Source organism: Balaenoptera physalus (genome assembly GCF_965194825.1).
Source record: "Balaenoptera physalus genome assembly, chromosome: 5".
Classification (NCBI taxonomy): domain Eukaryota; kingdom Metazoa; phylum Chordata; class Mammalia; order Artiodactyla; family Balaenopteridae; genus Balaenoptera; species Balaenoptera physalus.
In genome coordinates, this window is record NC_138884.1 from 131,525,634 (window position 1) to 131,545,989 (window position 20,356).

The 20,356-nt window shown below is 35.5% G+C and overlaps 1 protein-coding gene across 12 annotated transcripts in view; it reads left to right on the forward strand.

Annotated features, from left to right (window-relative positions):
* The window catches only part of BLTP1 (bridge-like lipid transfer protein family member 1), a 204,277-nt gene that overhangs the window by 146,829 nt on the left and 37,092 nt on the right, over positions 1 to 20,356 (forward strand). For 10 of the 12 annotated variants that reach the window (XM_082462683.1, XM_082462685.1, XM_082462692.1 and 7 more), the window contains 10 exons: positions 3,120 to 3,217; positions 3,966 to 4,151; positions 5,157 to 5,325; positions 6,937 to 7,148; positions 8,249 to 8,447; positions 14,081 to 14,140; positions 16,337 to 16,563; positions 17,340 to 17,540; positions 17,735 to 17,865; positions 19,126 to 19,249. In XM_082462683.1, coding sequence (XP_082318809.1) covers positions 3,120 to 3,217; positions 3,966 to 4,151; positions 5,157 to 5,325; positions 6,937 to 7,148; positions 8,249 to 8,447; positions 14,081 to 14,140; positions 16,337 to 16,563; positions 17,340 to 17,540; positions 17,735 to 17,865; positions 19,126 to 19,249 — 1,607 coding nt within the window. The remainder of the gene's footprint in view (positions 1 to 3,119; positions 3,218 to 3,965; positions 4,152 to 5,156; positions 5,326 to 6,936; positions 7,149 to 8,248; positions 8,448 to 14,080; positions 14,141 to 16,336; positions 16,564 to 17,339; positions 17,541 to 17,734; positions 17,866 to 19,125; positions 19,250 to 20,356) is intronic. The other 2 variants (XM_082462694.1, XM_082462684.1) reach the window with 1 other exon arrangement.

A 20,356-nucleotide genomic window follows, 5' to 3' on the forward strand; every position in this document is an offset into this window, starting at 1 on the left:
CCTGCATTGGCAGGCAGATTCTCAACCACTGCGCCACCAGGGAAGCCCTCGACTTTATTTTTTAGAGCAGTTTTAGGGTCACGGCAAAATTGAGGGGAAGGTACAGAGATTTCCCAGATACCCTCTGCCTTCAGTCATGCATAGCCTCCCCCATTTTCAAAGTCCCCCATTAGAGTGGTACGTTTGTTACAACTGACAAACCTACATTGACACAGCATTATCACCAAAAGCCCATAGTTTACATTAGGATTCACTCTTGGCATTGTACATTCTGTGGGTTTGAACAAATGTATAATGACGTGTATCCATCATTATAATATCCTACAGAGTAGTTCCACTGCCCTAAGAATCCTCCCTTGGTTGCTTCCAGGTTTTGGCCATTATGAATTAAGGTGCTGTAAACATCCATATGCAGGTTTCTGTGTGGACATAAGTTTTCATCTCCTTTTGGTAACTGCCAAAAGGTGAAAGATTGCTGGATCATATGGATCATATAAAAGTATGTTTAGTTTTATAGGAAACTGCAAAACTGTCTTCCAAAGTGACTGTACCATTTTGCATTCCCACCAGAAATGAATGAAAGTTCCTTTTGCTCCACATCCCCCCAGCACTTTGTGTTCTTTCTCACTGTTCTAGATTTTGGATATTCTGATGGGTGTGCAGTGGTATCTTACTGTGGTTTTAATTTGCATTTCCCTGATGACATGATGTGAAGCACCTTTTCATGTGCTTATTTGCCATCTGTATATCTTCTTTGGTGAGGTGTTTATTAAAATCTTTGGCCCATTTTTAATCAGGTTATTTTCTTATTGTTGAGTTTAAGAGCTCTTTGCATATTTTGGATAATAGTCCTTTACAAATGTATCTTTTGGAAATATTTTCTCCCAGTTGTGGCTTGTCTTGTTATTCTCTTGACACTGTCTTCTCAGAGCAGAAGTTTCTAATTTTAATAAAGTCTATCTTGGGACTTGCCTGGTGGTCCAGTGGTTAAGACTCTGTGCTTCCACTGCAAGGGGTGCGAGTTTGATCCCTGGTTGGGGGACTAAGATCCCTCATTCTGTGTGGTGCGACAAAAAAAAAATTAAAATTAAAATAAAAAAATATTTTAAAAGTATAATTTATTAATTCTTTCTTTCATGGATCATGCCTTTGGTGTTGTATCCAAAAAGTCATTGTCATACAGAAGGTCATTAAGGTTTTCTCCTTTGTTATATGATTTTTGTAGTTTTGTGTTTTACCTTTAGGCCTGTGATCCCTTATGAGTTAATTTTTGTGACAGGTTTAAGGTCTATATCTAGATGTATTTTTTTGTATGTGGATGTCCAGGTATTCTAGCAACATATGTTGAAAAGACTGTATCTTTGCTCCATTGTATTGCCTTTGCTCAATTGTATTGCCTTTGCTTATTTGTCAAAGATTAGTTGTCTGTATTTATGTGGATCTATTTTTGGGCTCTCCCTTCTGTTCCATTGATCTTTTTGTCTGTTATTTCACCAGTGCCACACTGTCTTGATTAGCTTGTAGTCTTGAAGTCAGGTAGTTTAAGTCTTCTAGTTTTGGTCTTCTTCAATATTTTATTGGCTATTCTGGGTATTTTGTCTCTTCACGTACACCTTGGAATGAGTTTGTCAATATCCACAAAATAACTTGGTAGGATTTTGACTGGGGTTGCATTGAATCTAGAGAGCAAGTTGGGAAGAACTGACATTATCAGAGTTTTGTAGGTTTTCTCATGTAGATCTTGTATATATATTGTTAATTTATACTTAAGTATCTTATTTTTTGTGGTGCTAATGTAAATGGTATTGTGTTTTTAATTTCACATTCCACTGTTTATTGCTGGTATATAGGAAAGTGACTGACCTTTGTATATTATTAACCTTGTATCCTGCAATCTTGCTATAATCACTTATTGGTTCCAGGAACTTCTACATAGATGATCAGGTCATTTGTGAACAGAAACAGTTTTATTTCTTCCTTCCCAATCTGTATATCTTTTTTTTCCTTTTCTTGTCTTATTGCATTAGCTAGGACTTCTTGTATGATGTTGAAAAGGAGTGGTAAGAGCAGACATCCTTGGTTTGTACCTTATCTTAGTAAGGAAACTAAGAGCTTTTCACCATTAAGGATCATACTAGCTATAGGATTTTTGTAGATATTCTCTATCGAGTTGAGGAAGTTCTCCTCTGCTCCTAGTTTACTGAGAATCTTTACTATCAATGGGTGTTGGATTTTGTCAAATGCTTTTTCTGCATCCCGTAATATGATAATGTGATTTTTCTTCTTTAGCCTGTTGATGTGATGAATTACATTAATTGATTACCTACTAGGAAAAAACTTCCCATCCCACTTATATTTGCTCCCTGGGATGATGCTAAATTCAGTATACATAGAAAAAGATGAATCATTTTAAGATAGAATATTTGAAAAGTAAGCATAACGAAAAGTTTTTACAATAAGGGAAAGAGAAGTGGAGATAGAAGTTGGATTTTAAAATATTAGAACATTATTTCCTGAATGCCATAATGCCTGGGCAACAAATGGTCTATTAATAGGAACTTTATCCCCAGGGTCCTCTGCCCCCATTTTGTTTTCATGTATAGGCCAAACCTTTATTGTCACACTCTTAATTATTATCTTATTTTTTATTTCTCCACCTTTATTTTTTCTTCCATTCTTTTTTGTTTATGACACACAAATATAAATGACAAAGGTCACATTTTTGATTGATAAAATTATTTCATTGTACTGTTTTTCCCTCAAATATATTTTCTCAGGTGTATAATCATGTTTGGTGTAATTATAGGTATAATGTCTTAATTTAGTCCTTATAAAATGTCCTTTTTTTTTTTTTTCCTGGTCGCACCACGTGGCTTGTGGGATCTTAGTTCTAGTCCTTATAAAATGTTCTTAATAAATATCTACATATGCAGTACTGTCCCTATCTTATAACATCTGCCTCAGTGAAATGTGACATGGCTAAAGTTCCCTGTTAAAGATTGAGTTAATGATCAGGAAAAAGAAAATGTTGTGTGTGTGTGTTTTTAAGCACACAAAGTAGTTATTATTTTCCTTTTAAAGAAATTGCCTCAAACCTTCAATTATTTAACCTCTTTCAGGTGGGGAGCAACCTATTCCTCTTTGGAACGAACATGACGGAACAGCAGATGGAGATAAGCCTAAAATTCTACTCTATTCCCTGAACTTGCAGTTTAAGGTAACATAAATAATAATATAATAATGATTCTTTAAGAAGTATTTTTCTACTTAATTAATGTATGCTTCTAGAAAATCCATATGATATATGAGTATGCCAAATAGAAGATAAAACTGAAGTAAAACCCTGTCCACGCAGAGAAGAAGCTTTAACAATTGAATATCCTTTAGGACGTTTTCCTATTTGTATTTTTATATATGTATATATTTCTGCATTTTTAAAAACCTTGAATACCTTTCCATGTCAGAACATTTAGATCCACTTTATCTTTTTGAACAGCTGTGCTATATATTATACAGTTGTAACAATTTAACTACTTCCTTCAGATGAACCTTTTGACTTTTTTCTAATTATTGCTGTTATAAATTACTCTGTAAGAAATATTTTGTACAGTTGTCCATTAAAATAATACCTTAATAGAAACGTTATTTCCAATATTTACGATATTAGTGTTCTTAAAAATAAAAATCTTTCTTACCAAATAGTTATTTACTTGTAATTAATGTATTTAACACATGAACAGTCTATATTTTAAATACAGAATACTGAAATAAAATTTAATAGCTAAAAAAGTTCCTACTGACATGAGAAATTAAAGGATGTTGCCAATTTTATCAGTTCATCAGGCATCCTATATGTGTTTTAAAACATGGCTGTTTTATTTATCATATATTGAAAGATTTCATTTGTGTGGGTGTACATTGTTGATTTAAGATTCTTTTTTTCCTCCAAACATATAATCTGCTAGGGTATTCAAGTAACGGCCACAACTCCCTCAATGAGAGCTGTGAGATTTGAAACTGGATTGATTGAACTGGAACTTTCGAACCGACTTCAAACCAAAGCTTCACCAGGAAGTAGCAGCTATCTGAAACTGTTTGGTAAATGCCAAGTGGATTTAAATCTGGCATTAGGACAAATTGTTAAACATCAGGTGAGTGCTGAATATGTTGATATTAAAACTGTGGCTTTTAAACTTTGCACATCAATTTAAACTACTTTAAGTATTACTATACTTTAAAAAGTATTGAGTTTAAGTTCCTAAAATTTGATTGTAAATTCTAATAAAAAATCATTTAAGAAGGCCCTTATAATTTTACCTTGGTATTTCATTGAGTATATTGGCGGTATATTGTTCAGTGCAAATGCAATCACATGAAACTTGAATCTAGTATCTTCATAAATATTCGTTTATAATTTCTCTTGATTTTGTTAAACATTATTTTTTATTTCAACACTTTGTACTAACATTGGTCAGTCTTTAAAATGTTACTAAGTTTCTTAGCTGTCCTGTTTGATAATGGCAAATTTTGCATGCTATAATATTAAACATGTAAAGTTAAAAAAAAATGTGTATATATATATGTTGGTATATATACGACAGTAAATCAGATTCTGTTTTATAAAAATTAACTTTCACAGCTCATCAGGGAATTTTACTATTTTTTTGCTAAAAATTATTATGTAGATTTAACCTTTTTCCTTCTTTAGTTTGAAGATTAAAAGAATACCAGTCACATTTCAAATCTGAGTGGCTGTATTAAAGATTATGTGGGGGAATAAATGAACAAAAATTTCATGTCATCTCTAGAAAAACAGTAATTTTTTCAAATAGAAACACAGTTTGAGAGGAGAGAGGATCTAATTATCTTGAAACATTTAATACATTGCCATTGAGGATATGGCCCTAATCCTAGCTTTTGTATGAATTTTATGTATGACTTCCTATTTATTTCTTATATACTGATTCATATTGTATATTAATTTCAAATGTTTATGGTACAGAGTATCAGGAATTTATCATTGACAAATGAAATAGAGAAAAATGTACTGTAGTTCTTTTAGTGAAAAATACCATTAATGGTGTTAAAACTTCTAATTTTTTAAATTAAAATATTTTCCATTATTTGATTTTATTGAGCTTTTAATTTTATTTTAGGTTTATGAGGAAGCTGGTTCTGATTTTCATCAGGTTGCCTATTTTAAAACTAGAATTGGGTTAAGAAATGCCCTGCGAGAAGAAATCAGTGGTTCTTCAGATAGGGAAGCTGTGCTTATTACCCTGAATAGACCAATTGTTTATGCACAGCCTGTGGCCTTTGATAGAGGTAAGATGAAGTCTTATCAATACTGTCTTGTTAGATTTAGAAATGTTTTGGTAATGCTAGAAAAAATCATCTGTAGTTTACCAGTTTAAATGCTTGACAGCTAAATGTCTCTTAAATTTGAAATGTGAGCATCCAAAAAAAGTTTCTTGCTTATTACCATCAGTTTTTGAAGTTACTTTACTTTTTAAAGTTATTTGCTTTTTACATGGATCTATAGGAATGTCTGATTCAGAATTTTAAATTTTTTGGTTTGGATAACTATTGCACCCAATTGTCTTAGCACTGTCTTTATTCATTTATTCTATAAACATTTATTGTTTACTGTCTAGAAGTGGAATACAAATATGGAAAACAGGATCTCTGCCCTCAAGGAGCTCTCAGTTCAGTGGGAAAAGAGAACAAAGTAGACTACAGAGTGGACATATATATATATATATACAAACATACATACATATATACACACACACACACACACACACACACACACACACACACACACTTCTTTTTTTCCCCCTTATATCTGAGGGTGTCTCTCACTTTCTCTGTGCTTCTCAGAGGAGAAACTAAATTTTCAGATTCAGCTTGGAGTTAGGAGTTCACCAAGGAGACAGGACATGAAAGCTTGTCCTATTTACCTCTGTATCTGAAGGCCTAGAACAGTCCCAGGCATGTAGTTAAGAACTAAATAAATATTTGCCAAGTGAGAAAGAACATGAATGAATATATATGAGCACAGAGGTCTAAGAAAATATAGCAGCCACTTTTTTAAAAGAAAATAATGGGAAATAAGGCTGAACGATAGATAGGATCTAATTAATGTGTCTTGGGCAAATAGGAATTGTATTTTAGAAGTAATGAAGAACCATTTATGAAGCCATAAAAGATTTAAATCGGTGGTGGGCATTGGCTGGTGATAAGATCAGTTTGTTAGAAAACTGCCCTTACCATTTTATTTTGCTAAATCTGGTGCACATTTTTTTTTTTTTTTCATTTCTCATCTTACCAACTTTTGATCAACTTTCAACAACTTCTTAAAGTACTTTCTACTCTTTGTGTCCATGACATAACACCTGCTTTTCCTTCTACTTCTCTGGCCCCTTCATCTTTATCTCTCTTTAGACTCCTCCTTGTATATACTGCATTAAATGATGGTTTACCTTAAGTTTCATTCTTGTTACAAACTCAAATGTCTTCGACTTCTCTCTCTAAATCACACTTTATTAATGTATACTCCCAGTATTACGTACCTCTCCTCAAGAATTTTTAACTGTTGTAACAGAAAGCTGTATAAGGTCAGGGACCATGTCTGTTTTCGTTTGTTATTCCATGCCAATGCCTAGCATATATAGTAGGCATTTCACAACTAATTCATTGAATGAATGAATGGACCTGGATTTTCTTCTTTTGCCACTTTGCAGTCGCCTGCTTTCTGCTTTTTTCATTTCTCAAGTTGACTGTATCCTCTTAGATCCTTTAAAATTCTAATGCTACAATTTTCTGGGAATAATTTTTATTAATCAACAGGATTTTGCAGCTCTAGAGGTTTACTTGCCATATAGCTTTACAGTTTTTATTTTAATTTTCCTTCTGCCCTGTCTTAATTATCAAAAGCTGTGCTGTTTTGGCTGAATTATAAGGCTGCCTATGACAATTGGAATGAACAACGAATGGCTTTACATAAAGATATTCATATGGCTACAAAGGAAGTGGTAGATATGTTGCCTGGTATCCAGCAAACGTCAGCCCAGGCGTTTGGGACTCTCTTCCTCCAGCTGACTGTGAATGATCTGGGAATTTGCCTGCCTATCACAAATACTGCACAGGTATAAAAAATCGAACCACAGTCCAAGATTAAGAGCCAGACATTTCTAGAAACCATTTTTATGTGTATAGAGTATAACAATAAGCTTTTCAGGATAACAGTTTATAACGAGTTTAGTAGATAGCAAGTAAGATTGAACTCCTTCAACCGTTATTCATCCACAGTGTATTAAATATCAATTTCATGAGACTTTTCTCTGAAGCATTCTGATATGCCTCATAATAGTAATGAGATTGACACCCATCTAATAAATCTTAATTTTAACCTTGGAAAATAAGCAGCTTAGTTTTCAAAATTTTTTATTTGTTTTGTATTTAGCCAAGACATCTTTGGCATACACTTGATAATAAAATAGAAACAAAGGATATTTAAGGATGCTATATAATAATGTTTAATAACTTTATCTAAAACAGGGTAGGGAATTTCAAAATTCTTTTAAACTATAATATTTAATGGTAACAAAACTTCCAAGTTATGTGTACTGGATAAAGCAAAAATTTACTCTTTGTGATTTAGGACCAGTTCTCAGGAATACATATTTGCATGCACATGTGTGTGAGGGAAAAGGCTATGAACCCCCTGTTAGGCTAAGAAGTTACAATTATAACAAATACAGAGGTCTACATTTTACTGTTATAATTTACCTTAACCTGTAACCAGTTGTTGAATGAATTTATCTTTAAGTATTTTGTTTGGCAAAACAGTGTTAAGAAAAACTCTGAGTTGAGGATTGGCAACGTGGTATGTTTGTGCTTCAGGAGTTGAAAAATGATAATATTTTAATGACATGATGGACAGAGCTTAGGAAGGCCGTACACACCAGGGATGGTTGTCAAAATGAAAATGTTCCACACAAACTAAAAGGCTTGAGATAGAAAGAACAGATAATTAGCCTTTTGCAAGTTTAGTTTAAAAAAATGCACATGGCAATGCATTTCACATGAGCAATTTAATTTTAAAAGTAGGCATCTTTCTAAACTGCTTTTTAATGAAGCTCTCTAAGGTTGACCCTTTCTAGATGTTTGATCTTATGAATCCTGTGAGGTTTCCAAATTTTAAAAGTTGTCACCTTTTGTCTCATTTCTTTAATATATTTTGCAGTCTAATCACACTGGAGACCTTGACACTGGTTCTGCTTTAGTACTGACCATTGAAAGTACTCTCATCACTGCTTGTTCTTCAGAATCTCTAGTTAGTAAAGGGCATTTCAAAAACTTTTGTATCCGTTTTGCTGATGGCTTTGAGACATCATGGGATGACTGGAAACCGGAAATTCGTGGGGACCTAGTGATGAATGCCTGTGAGTGTCTTTTATTTTCTGTATGAGGTTTTGAATTTTTAAAAATTAAAAAGTAACCCCAGTGTCTTCGTAAGTAAAACTAAAGGATGTTCATATATAGGAATGTTATTGGACTTTGTGAAATAAAGGCTATTTCTAATTAAAGATATCAGAACATATTTGTGAAAAGCTGCAGCTTTCAGTTGTTTGGGTAAGTAAACCAACTAGGCATTCTCTTTGACGGTATAACATTTGAAGGTTTGCTCACTCCCTGATTTTTCCTGTAATTGATTCGTGAATGACCAGGTCAAGTGTCTTTGTTCTGTGGGGATCTTGAAACAAAGTGATAAATGTGTAAGATCCAGTTCATCCTATAACATAATACAGGATAACCGGAAGCAGGGACTCCAGCCATAAATAAGTCCGCATGTCCACATATGTAGTATACAGAGTATAATTTGTGTGAATTCCTCTGATTCTATTACGCTCCATTAAACACAGCTTTAGTTATTCCTCTGGTTGTGAATAACTAAAGCTGTCTTTATGTGCTGTTTTGAAGGTACAGGGATTTATTTTTATTTTAATATTTTAAATATTACAGCAGAGTTGATAAAGCATCATTAATCTATTTTTAATTAATTTTTATTGGAGTATAGTTGCTTTACAATGTTTTATCATTAATCTTAATAATGAAGAAAAATTATATTTGAGGAATTAAAGGTTGTGGACTAAAATTCCTCAGCTAATCTGTAAAACAAAATTAATTACTCTTCAGAAGGTGGTATGCCATTATTTAGCAATGTTTTCCTCTCTTCACTGGAAGAAAATCTTCTTTCCAGTTCTGGGTTTTCTTTGAGTATTGGGAGAACTTTCCAGGGTTTTTATATCAAAAATTGAAGTTTTAGCATTTAATATTGACTAAAATTTTAGGTGAAATTTTTTGGTTTTGAATGCTTTGCATTTAGATAATTCATAGGTAAAATACTAGGATTTCTTTGAAATACTTCAGGTTATTAAGAAGACTTGATATCAAAATACTCATGCCTAATACCCAAAAGACCAAAATTAGCCTTCATCAGAAATTTTTACAAGTAATCATTTTACATGGTTGTTATATATGTTTTAAAAAGTCACCATAACTGTTTTTTTTTTTTAATTTTATTTATTTATTTATTTATGGCTGTGTTGGGTCTTCGTTTCCGTGCGACGGCTTTCTCTAGTTGTGGCGAGTGGGGGCCACTCTTCATCGCGGTGCGCGGGCCTCTCACTATCGCGGCCTCTCTTGTGGCGGAGCACAGGCTCCAGACGCGCAGGCTCAGTAGTTGTGGCTCACGGGCCCAGTTGCTCCGCGGCATGTGGGATCTTCCCAGACCAGGGCTCGAACCCATGTCCCCTGCATTGGCAGGCAGGTTCTCAACCACTGCACCACCAGGGAAGCCCAACCAGAACTGTCTTTTGTTTGTGTGTTTTTTTCCTTAAAATAAATTTAAACCTATTGATTTTTATTAAGATGACATTTTGCCATCATTATAGTCATACTGGATTGAATATATTTGGAAGCAAGGAAGGATACCATTTCCTTAACAGTTTAAACAAAGGGAAAATGCATAAGAAATATGCCTCTGACTCAAAGTCAAAAACACATATTAAAAAATATAAACAATAACTCAGCACCTCAGTGGCTATTATACCAGCAAAGTAGAACACTAACATGCTGATAATTGTGATAATCATCATTTATTTGGGGTTTTGGAGGGTATCAAATGACTTGTTTTTGTAACATGCTTATTGTTTGGTGTTTTGGGAGAGTGGCAAATGAGATGAGTAGAGTAGTTGTTTTGCTGACATAAAAGAATTCCAAATTACAGATTCACCAATTAGTTTACAGTTTTGTAGTTTTTATTAGTAGTAAGTATACTTGGATATAACTGACAATTTTTTTTAAAAAAGAGTTGAGTTTAGGGCAGAGAAATAAGGAAAAGTAGGATTATGCCTTAGTATTTTTTCACAGATCATTTAAAAATCATGCCCTACAGAAACAGAAATATAGATCAATGGAACAGGATAAAAAGCCCAGAGATAAACCCACGCACATATGGTCACCTTATTTTTGATAAAGGAGGCAAGAATATACAGTGGAGAAAAGACAGCCTCTTCAATAAGTGGTGCTGAGAAAACTGGACAGCTACATGTAAAAGAATGAAGTTAGGACACTCCCTAACACCATACACAAAAATAAACTCAAAATGGATTAAAGACCTAAATGTAAGGCCAGACACTATAAAACTCTTAGAGGAAAACACAGGCAGAACACTGTGACATAAATCACAGCAAGATCCTTTTTGACCCACCTCCTAGAGAAATGGAAATAAAAATGAAAATAAACAAATGGGACCTAATGAAACTTAAAAGCTTTTGCACAGCAAAGGAAAGCATAAACAAGACAAAAAGACAACCCTTAGAATGGGAGATAATATTTGCAAACAAATCAACTGACAAAGGATTAATCTCCAAAATTTACAAGCAGCTCATGCAGCTCAATATCAAAAAAACAGACAACCCAATCCAAAAATGGGCAGAAGACCTAAATAGACATTTCTCCGAAGAAGATATACAGATTGCCAACAAACACATGAAAGAATGCTCAACATCACTAATCATTTGAGAAATGCAAATCAAACTACAATGAGGTATCACCTCACACCAGTCAGAATGGCCAGCATCAAAAAATCTACAAACAATAAATGCTGGAGAGGGTGGTGTGGAGAAAAGGGAACCCTCTTTCACTGTTGGTGGGAATGTAAATTCATACAGCCACTATGGAGAGCGGTATGGAGGTTCCTTAAAAAACTAAAAATAGAACTACCATACGACCCAGCAATCCCACTACTGGGCATGTACCCTGAGAAAACCATAATTCCAAAAGAGTCATGTACCTCAATGTTCATTGCAGCTCTGTTTACAATAGACAGGACATGGAAGCAACCTAAGTGTCCACTGACAGATGAATGGATAAAGAAGATGTGGCACATATATACAGTGGAATATTAGCCATAAAAAGAAATGAAATTGAGGTATTTGTAGTGAGGTGGAGGGACCTAGAGTCTGTCATACAGAGTTAAGTAAGTCAGAAAGAGAAAAACAAATACCGTATGCTAACACATATATAGAATCTAAAAAAAAAAAAGGTTCTGAAGAACCTAGCGCAAGACAGGAATAAAGCCACAGATGTAGAGAATGGACTTGAGGACACGGGGAGGGGGAAGGGTAAGCTGGGACGAAGTGAGAGAGTGGCATGGACATATATACACTACCAAATGTAAAATAGATAGCTAGTGGGAAGCAGCCGCATAGCACAGGGAGATCAGCTCTGTGCTTTGTGACCACCTAGAGGGGTGGGATAGGGAGGGTGGGAGGGAGACGCAAGAGGGAGGGGATATGGGGATATATGTATACATAGAGCTGATTCACTTTGTTATACAGCAGAAACTAACACAACATTGTAAAGCAATTATACTCCAATAAAGATGTTAAAAAAATCATGCCCTAGAAAAAAGATGGCCCTGTGTCGGTAATTCCCTGGTGGTCCAGTGGTTAGGACTTGGCGCTTTCACTGGCGGGGCCCAGGTTTGATCCCTGGTTGGGAAACTAAGATTCTGCAAGCCAAGCGGCGTGGCCAAAAAAAAAAAAGCCCGGTGTAATTTCCTCTCTAGGTGATAATATTTTGGGGGGAAGTGCAATAAAAATTAGAAAGGACAATCTATAGGAAGGGTTCCATCGACCACTTAAATAGTAAAGATTAGATGCTTTTCTTTAACATGTATTTAGAAAAACTAAACCATTAGAAGTTTGAAAAATTCCAAGCTTTCTGCTAACACCTGGGTAGCAGCATTTGGTTGTCACAGCAGGAATACTGCCATCCTGGATTCTGGTTGGTCCAACTCAGAGATGACAGGTACAATGGGAAAGAGCCCAGTTGGTTTCCTACTTCTCACTTTCAGGATTCAGATCTACTCCTAAGAATTTTAATGTTCCTTATTAATTCATCATGCCTCTGTATTCTATGAATTTATATAATCTTTTTTTTTAGCTTAATATTCAGAAATTCTCTAGCACTTCTTGGGACTGGAAGTCCCCGATGTTTTCTACCCTTTTTAAATTTACTGTTTCTTACTTTCACTTGGCCTTAGTTATATTACTCCAATTTCAGAGGCTTTTCTTTTCATTCTAGCAGTCTTAAGATTTGAAAGGGTAGTCTAGGTTTTTTTTGCTCTGATTTATAACTATGACATTAAAGGTGAATTAGGCAATCTTTTACCCGCAAACAAGATCTAATTCTTTTTTATAATTTGTATGTGAGGCACAAGTACCATATGGTTCAAAAATATAATTTAGATTTTAAAGTTATTGGCACCATCTTAAAAAATACATAATAGAAATTGTCATTTATAGACCCTTTCTCCCAAAATAAATTGGAGCATTTCTTTTTTTTTTAATTAATTTATTTATTTGGCTGTGCCGGGTCTTAGTTGCAGCATGCAGGATCCTTAGTTGTGGCATGCGGGATCTAGTTCCCTAACCAGGGATCGAACCCAGGTCCCCTGCATTGGGAGCGTGGAGTCTTAACCACTGGACCACCAGGGAAGTCCCTAAATTGTAGTATTTCTACAACTCACATTTGAGTAACATTTGAATACCAGTTTAGAGTATGGAATGAATTGCAAAAGGACATTTTATTTACGGTATATATACTGTCAGGTTTAGATTGAAATTTGGTTTCCATTAAGGATTACTGAGAAAGGGTCTTAATTCTATCTTTAGGTTCTACTTTGTTTAAAAGTTGTTTCAAGGATGGTATGTCTTTTGTTGATTTAATTAACCTCTCAAAAAAGCTGCAATTATCTGATTAAAGCTAAGAAGTAGTAACTGTTTCAAAGTTAAAGTTAGATATGTTCTGGGGATAGGTCCATGACCTTAGGAGGCTGACGTTATGAGATTGACATCATGGCAGGCAATCTTTTTTTTTTTTTTTCCCTCGTAAAATGATCCTTGTCAAAGTAAAAGACAAGGTTGATGAATCATGTCTGTGACCTAATGTGGCAGTTCTTAGTTATCAAAAAATCATATTAAAATTATTTGCATTCTCAAAGTGCCATTCACTCATGATGATACAAATTGTCACAGCATCTGGAAACTAGAGTTTCAGAGTTGGCCAGGTATTGTCACTCAGATAAGGAAATCACATGCAGAATGTAAAGATAAAACTGGAGTTAAATCTTTCTTTATTGAGGTATGGTTGATTTACAGTATATTAGTTTCAGGTGTATGCAGTTTAGTTCTTAAAATCGATAAGAATAAAATATTGTGAGATATGAAATAGATATCATAAGTCATCTAAGGTAGCCCTTTCATTCTCCAGATTAGAAACTGAAACCTAATACACTAAGATGTATCAGACAGATAACTAATAAGAACCTGCTGTATAAAATAAATAAATTAATAAATTAAATTTTTTAAAAAAAGAAACTGAAACCTAGAGAGGCTAGTAATCCTGTTTATATTTAGGAATCATTTTTGGAAGAAAAATTGCAGTGTAATATTTAATCACAAGCATAATTTTATTGAAACTTATTTTGGGGGTGATTTTTGTGCAGGTGTAGTTCCAGATGGTACCTATGAAGTATGTTCCAGGACTACAGGACAAGCAGCTGCTGGTAAGTTCACCTTTGGTATTACTTTTGCTATATATATCTGGTAGAATTCTGCTTTTTTTATCCATTTTTCCTGCCTTTATATTAGAGGCTCTTTTAACTAAACTCATTCTGGTATTCCCTAATTTTTAAAAACTATTTTGCAATAATATTAGCATATTTTTATATATCTAACAATTAATTAGACACCATCAGTGTACAAGATACACTACAAAATGTTTTGGGAAAGACAAAGGTGAATAAGATATACGTTCTATGACATATAAGTTTAAATTCTAATAATGTAGTTAAAGCTCTGCAGCATAACTATAACTGCAATAAGTGATAAGTTCAAAAAATATATAAAATTCCAATTGCTATTGAAATTTACATGAGGGAGATAAAATTTCTGAATTTCAAAGGATACTGGAATGAGAGAAAGCTTTATGGAAGAAAAAGCATTTAAACAAGGACTTGAAAGATGGATAAAATTGTTTCTTAAGCAAAAACTGGAAAATACGAATAGAGAAAATTCAGGCAGAGAGAACACCACCTGTCATGATGTCAAACCCAGTGTCTAGTTAGAGTTGTCCAGATTGGCTGGAGTAGAGTTATGTGAAAATAAGGTGAGAAAAATCTTACATCCCAAATGAAGGAATTTGGACTTGATTTGGTGGACAGTGAGAAAGCCATTGAGTTTTTTTGAGCAAGAAAACAGATGTGACAGAATCAAAGGGACACTTTCAAGGATTAGAGAGGAGAAAAATCTAGGAAACTGGTTAGGCGATAACCATAGAAGTAATCATCTGTCTTAACTAAGATGACAGCGTAGTGTAAATTTTTATTATTTTTACTGGTATAAAATTAGGGTAAGATAAATGGAGATATTTATTTAAGAGCACTTAAAATGTTGAGGGCTTCCCTGGTGGCGCAGTGGTTGAGAATCTGCCTGCCAATGCAGGGGACACGGGTTCGAGCCTTGGTCTGGGAAGATCCCATATGCCGCGGAGCAACTAGGCCCGTGAGCCACAATTACTGAGCCTGCGCGTCTGGAGCCTGTGCTCTGCAACAAGAGAGGCCGTGACAGTGAGAGGCCCGCGCACCGCGATGAAGAGTGGCCCCCACGTGCCACAACTAGAGAAAGCCCTCGCACAGAAACGAAGACCCAACACAGCCATAAATAATAAATAAAATAAATAAAATAAAATAAAAGACAAAACTGTAGTTCCCAGAGGCTCTCATTAAAAAAAAAAAAAAAAAAAAAATGTTGAGAGGGGTAGAAGCTGATTAAGACGCGTAGATTTCCTTCTCTCCTTACTGTTCCCTCTTATCCTCTGAAACCTAGTCTCAGTGCTCATCCTAAGTAAACTGTCTCAGAAAATAGCAAGGCCTGCAGTCCCCACTGACAGAGATCTGAAAAGGTTAGGAAATTTCCAGCAGTAATGTTAGAAGGAAAAGGTGATAACTGAGGTAAGCATACATATTGGGAGGAAGGTCACATAAAAGTCTTTGTCAGGAGTCTTGTTTATAAGCGACAACAACGTCCTCAAACTGGCTTAACTAAAAGGGGGAACTTGTTAAAAGAATATTTGCAGATCACAAACTTAGGAATGGCTATCTCAGTGAAGAGAAGGAACCAGGTCAATTCAGGGGCCCTCAGGAACTACTGGAAACAAGATCCCAGCTGCCACCAGGGCTCTTTCCAGCTCTTGTCTTTGCTTCTCCCCGGCTGCTTCATTTTTTCTTACTGCTGACCTCCTGAAACATGGCAGGAAATATGGCTGCCAGCAGCTCATGAGCCTCGTTCCCCACCCCTCAATCACTAGAGAGGGAGCAGTCTTTTCTCAAGTCCAGGGAAGAATTCTTAGTTTTCTAACTTTGACCCTTATTCAGACTAATCATCTAATTAATTCTGGCTAATGAGGGAGGGCTGTGCCAGTTCTCCTACTATAGTCCTGGGAAGGTAGATCAGCTAGGGGGCTAGGGGAGGAGGGAATTCATAGGTCACATGGGGAAAGAAGAGTGCTGAAAACAGAGAAACAATAGGTGCACACTATACGATAGGGAAATCAATCCCATAGTCTCATGTTTCTGACAGATCTAGCTGTGAGAGACATTAGTTATTACACAGGGCCATCACCCACTTTATTCCCTGAATGTAGAATTATTTAAATTTCTATACTCAAGACTTACCAAAATGTCACTTCTTTATTTAAACAGAAAGTAGTAGTGCTGGAACCTGGACACTCAATGTATTGTGGAAAATGTGTGGGATTGATGTCCACATGGATCCTAACATTGGCAAAAGACTTAACGCTCTGGGCAATACCCTTACAACGCTGACAGGAGAGGAGGACATAGATGACATCGCCGATCTAAATTCAGTGAACATAGCTGACCTGTCAGATGAGGATGAAGTTGACACTATGTCTCCCACTATCCACACTGTAAGTAAACTCACAGTTAGACTTTTTCAGGACTGGCTTTTACCCTGAGAAAGGGATATTATTAGGTCAGTGTTATTTATTGTAGTTGCTAATTGTGGAGGAAGGAAGGGAGTGGTGGTTCTCTGTCTACATTTATATAATATTGTTCTTTTAATTCCATAATATTGTCTTTTAATTGAATTCCTTGTTTCATAACGGTTGTCAACCAACTTGTGCCTTAACCTACAGGTAACATGTTAACAGTAAAAGCAAAGTGCAAGTAGATCTGTAGAGACAGAACGTAGATCAGTGGTTGCCTAGGACTGGGAGAGTTTAGGGGGTTGGGAGAGGGGATGGGAAGAGACTGCTAATGTTACGAGGTTTTGTTTGGGAGGCGGTGAAAATGTTCTAAATAGATTCTGATGATGGCTGCACAACTTCGTGACTATACTAAAAACCACTATAAACCATTATACATTTTAAATGGGTGAATTTTATGGCATGTGAATTATCTCAATAATGATGTTCAAAAATGAAAGTCAAAAGCAAAGTGCACCCACACAAAATAAAGTATACATTTAAAAAATGTGTATTTCCTTTTATACTGTACATATTCTATAGTATCAGATTGATTAGTTATTAAACTTATTATTTATTAGTTAAAAAGAAAGTTTCTGCTTTCATTCCGTTATCAACGTAAAAATTTTTTTGAAACATCTTTGAACTACTGTATCATGAAATAGTTTTGTTCCTGGAAAGAAATTTTTTAAAAATTAACATTACTGTTTACCATTTAGAGTTCAGAGGGAAGTTCAGTAAGTGGAGATGGCCACAAGCTCACGTTTGGGCAACGACTTGTAAATCACCTCCTAGGCCTGAGGCCTCCACATCAGCGCTATTCTGTTCCTGCAGAGTATCTGTGTAACCCAGAGATGTGGGCCTCCCCTAAGTCTAGCCAGTCCCATCTGAAAGCATGCAGAGCTCACTCATGGGGAAACGTAGGTAGCAACTAAATGGATTCCTTATGAAAATTAAGGGGTTTGAATCACTGGAGAATTCCAATCATCTTACTTAATATAGATGGCTTTGATTCTTGCATGCTTCTTTTGATTTAAGGTGTTATTTCTGTGATAGGGTAGATTTGCTTTGTGACCTGAGGGTGTTACTGACAGACATGCTTTTGATTTTTCAGGAAGCTGTAGATTATCGAAGACAAGGAGCATCTTGTAGCCAGCCAGGAGAACTTAGAGGAAGAAAAATTATGAAGCGTATAGTGGATATCAGAGAACTGAATGAACAGGCCAAAGTAATAGATGACCTTAAGTACGTATAATGATTTTTAATTTAGTATAGTATTCCCTAATAATAGAATAGATTTTAAATGTGAAGGAAACTGGATTGGGGCCAGTACAACCCCTTTAGTTTATAAATGAGATCACCAAGGTCCAGAAAACTTTGGTGATATGTCTGAGATCATACATTCATTAGTGATAAAGTTAGAAATGTTAGTCTAGTGCTCATCACAACTCCCCATTTCTGAGAAGTTTATGACTGACTTTATGTCACATATATGCATCTCTACGTGTATATACATGTATCTTCACATATGTATGTAAACATGAGTTTTCTGCTAACAGTATTTTTGGAATGCAAATTTTTGAGAGAGGAAGAAAATTTAGAATTTATTAAGTACCTATTGTGATTCTGACACGTTATCTCAGTTTAATCCTCACAACATTTCTGTGAGATTAGATGGCATTATCCAAACTTTATAGATGAGAAAACTGGCTCGGAGAGATTAAAGAATTGGAATTTGAACCTGTGTTTGTCTGAATTCAAACTTCATGCTGTTTTGCTTGCCTGTAGTGGCAGTTCACTAGAACTGAGGTGAGGGTAGGGCGAGTCAAGAGGGGGGAGTAGGTGGTAGTCATTTTTTTCTTTATCTGTAGCCTGCTAAATAGTACTGACTAGGTAATACTTGCTCTGTAAGACTAAATATTCTGCTTGCCAAACTGAAATTTTTGTTTTCCCCAAAGGTGGAAAACATACTTCATCTTTTCTAATCTTTGTACTCGTGTATCTGTGTTTTTTTGCATTTGAGGATTTTACAGAAATTTATACATTGTACAGTAAAAGGTATTCGCTAAAAACTTGTCTGTAAAATCAGTTATGATACAGTGATTCACGTTTTCCTGTTGACTTACATTACAGTTTGAGTTTTGTTATCAGGGGAAAACTGACTTGTAGCAAAATATACTTCCTCCCCTAAAATCTTACCTGAGGCTTAAATTATATGTAGAATATTACATACAGATACTATTCTGCTAAGTGGTTCCATAGCTTTCCTGAGATTATCACAGAGGCTCTTGATGTAGAAATGGATAAGAACCATTTCCTAAAACATTAGAGAAAGTTTTTTTTTTTTAACAGTTTGCCAGATATGAGTATTAACTTTATGCAGGATTTTGGCCTGTCCACACATAATCTTTGATATTCTGATAGAGAATTTAAAAAGGAGCAAGTAAAAATCACTCTTACTTTGTTACCTCTTTACACTAACTGCCATACTTTTTTTTTATCCAGAAAACTAGGTGCAAGTGAAGGAACCATAAACCAGGAAATTCAACGTTATCAACAATTAGAATCTGTTGCTGTGAATGATATTAGAAGAGATGTCCGTAAAAAATTACGGAGGTCCAGTATGCGAGTGAGTAAACATTTAAGGAGAATTTTATTAAAGTAGACTATTTAAACATTTTTCCACTTTATGAAATTTTATGATGATACTTATGTTGTTCTCTTTCTTCCTCCATTGCTAGTGATAACACTTGATTTGTGTATCTCATGTCTACCATGTACCAGGCACTGTTTAAAGCACTTTACATTCAACAACCCATTAAATCTTTACAACAACCCTATGTGATAGCTTATATTATTTTCCCCATTTTAAAGATGAGGAAACTGAGGCACAGAGAGGTCAAGCAATTTGACCAAGGTTATACAGCCAGTAATTCCAGTGGAGCCAAGATTCAAACCCAAACAGTGGGATTCTACAGTCTATGCCCTTAGCCACTGTGTTCTGTCTGCCTTTCATGAAGTCATACTTTCTTTTTTGTCTCTAATTCAAATGTGAAATTTTTTGAGATGTCCATTCTACCCCTCCCATTTTCCACAGCAGATTTTACTCTTTTTTTTTTTTTTTTTTAATTAATTAATTTATTTTTGGCTGTGTTGGGTCTTCGTTTCTGTGCGAGGGCTTTCTCTAGTTGGGGCAAGCGGGGGCCACTCTTCATCGCGGTGCGCGGGCCTCTCACTGTCGAGGCCTCTCTTGTTGCGGAGCGCAGGCTCGAGACGCGCAGGCTCCTTGTTGCGGAGCGCAGGCTCGAGACGCGCAGGCTCAGCAATTGTGGCTCACGGGCCCAGTCGCTCCGCGGCACGTGGGATCCTCCCAGACCAGGGCTCGAACCCGTGTCCCCTGCATCGGCAGGCAGACTCTCAACCACTGCGCCACCAGGGAAGCCCTCCACAGCAGATTTTACTCTTAGCCACTACATACTGTCAGCACTTTATTCTTACCTTTATTATTTGCATATTTAGTTGCCCTTACTAGTATTTGAGTCTCTTAAAGGACAAGTTGTTTATCTTTGACCTTACTATCTACCACATTCTGGGATTTAGTCCAATTGCTGAACACTTGAAATAAATATATAGATAGATGTACTAGAAAAATAGAGTAGAAAATAATTCTAAAACTTATTCAAATGGAGGTAGGTTGCTTTGGGTCAAGGTGGTCTTGTTAGTAGAAAAACTAATT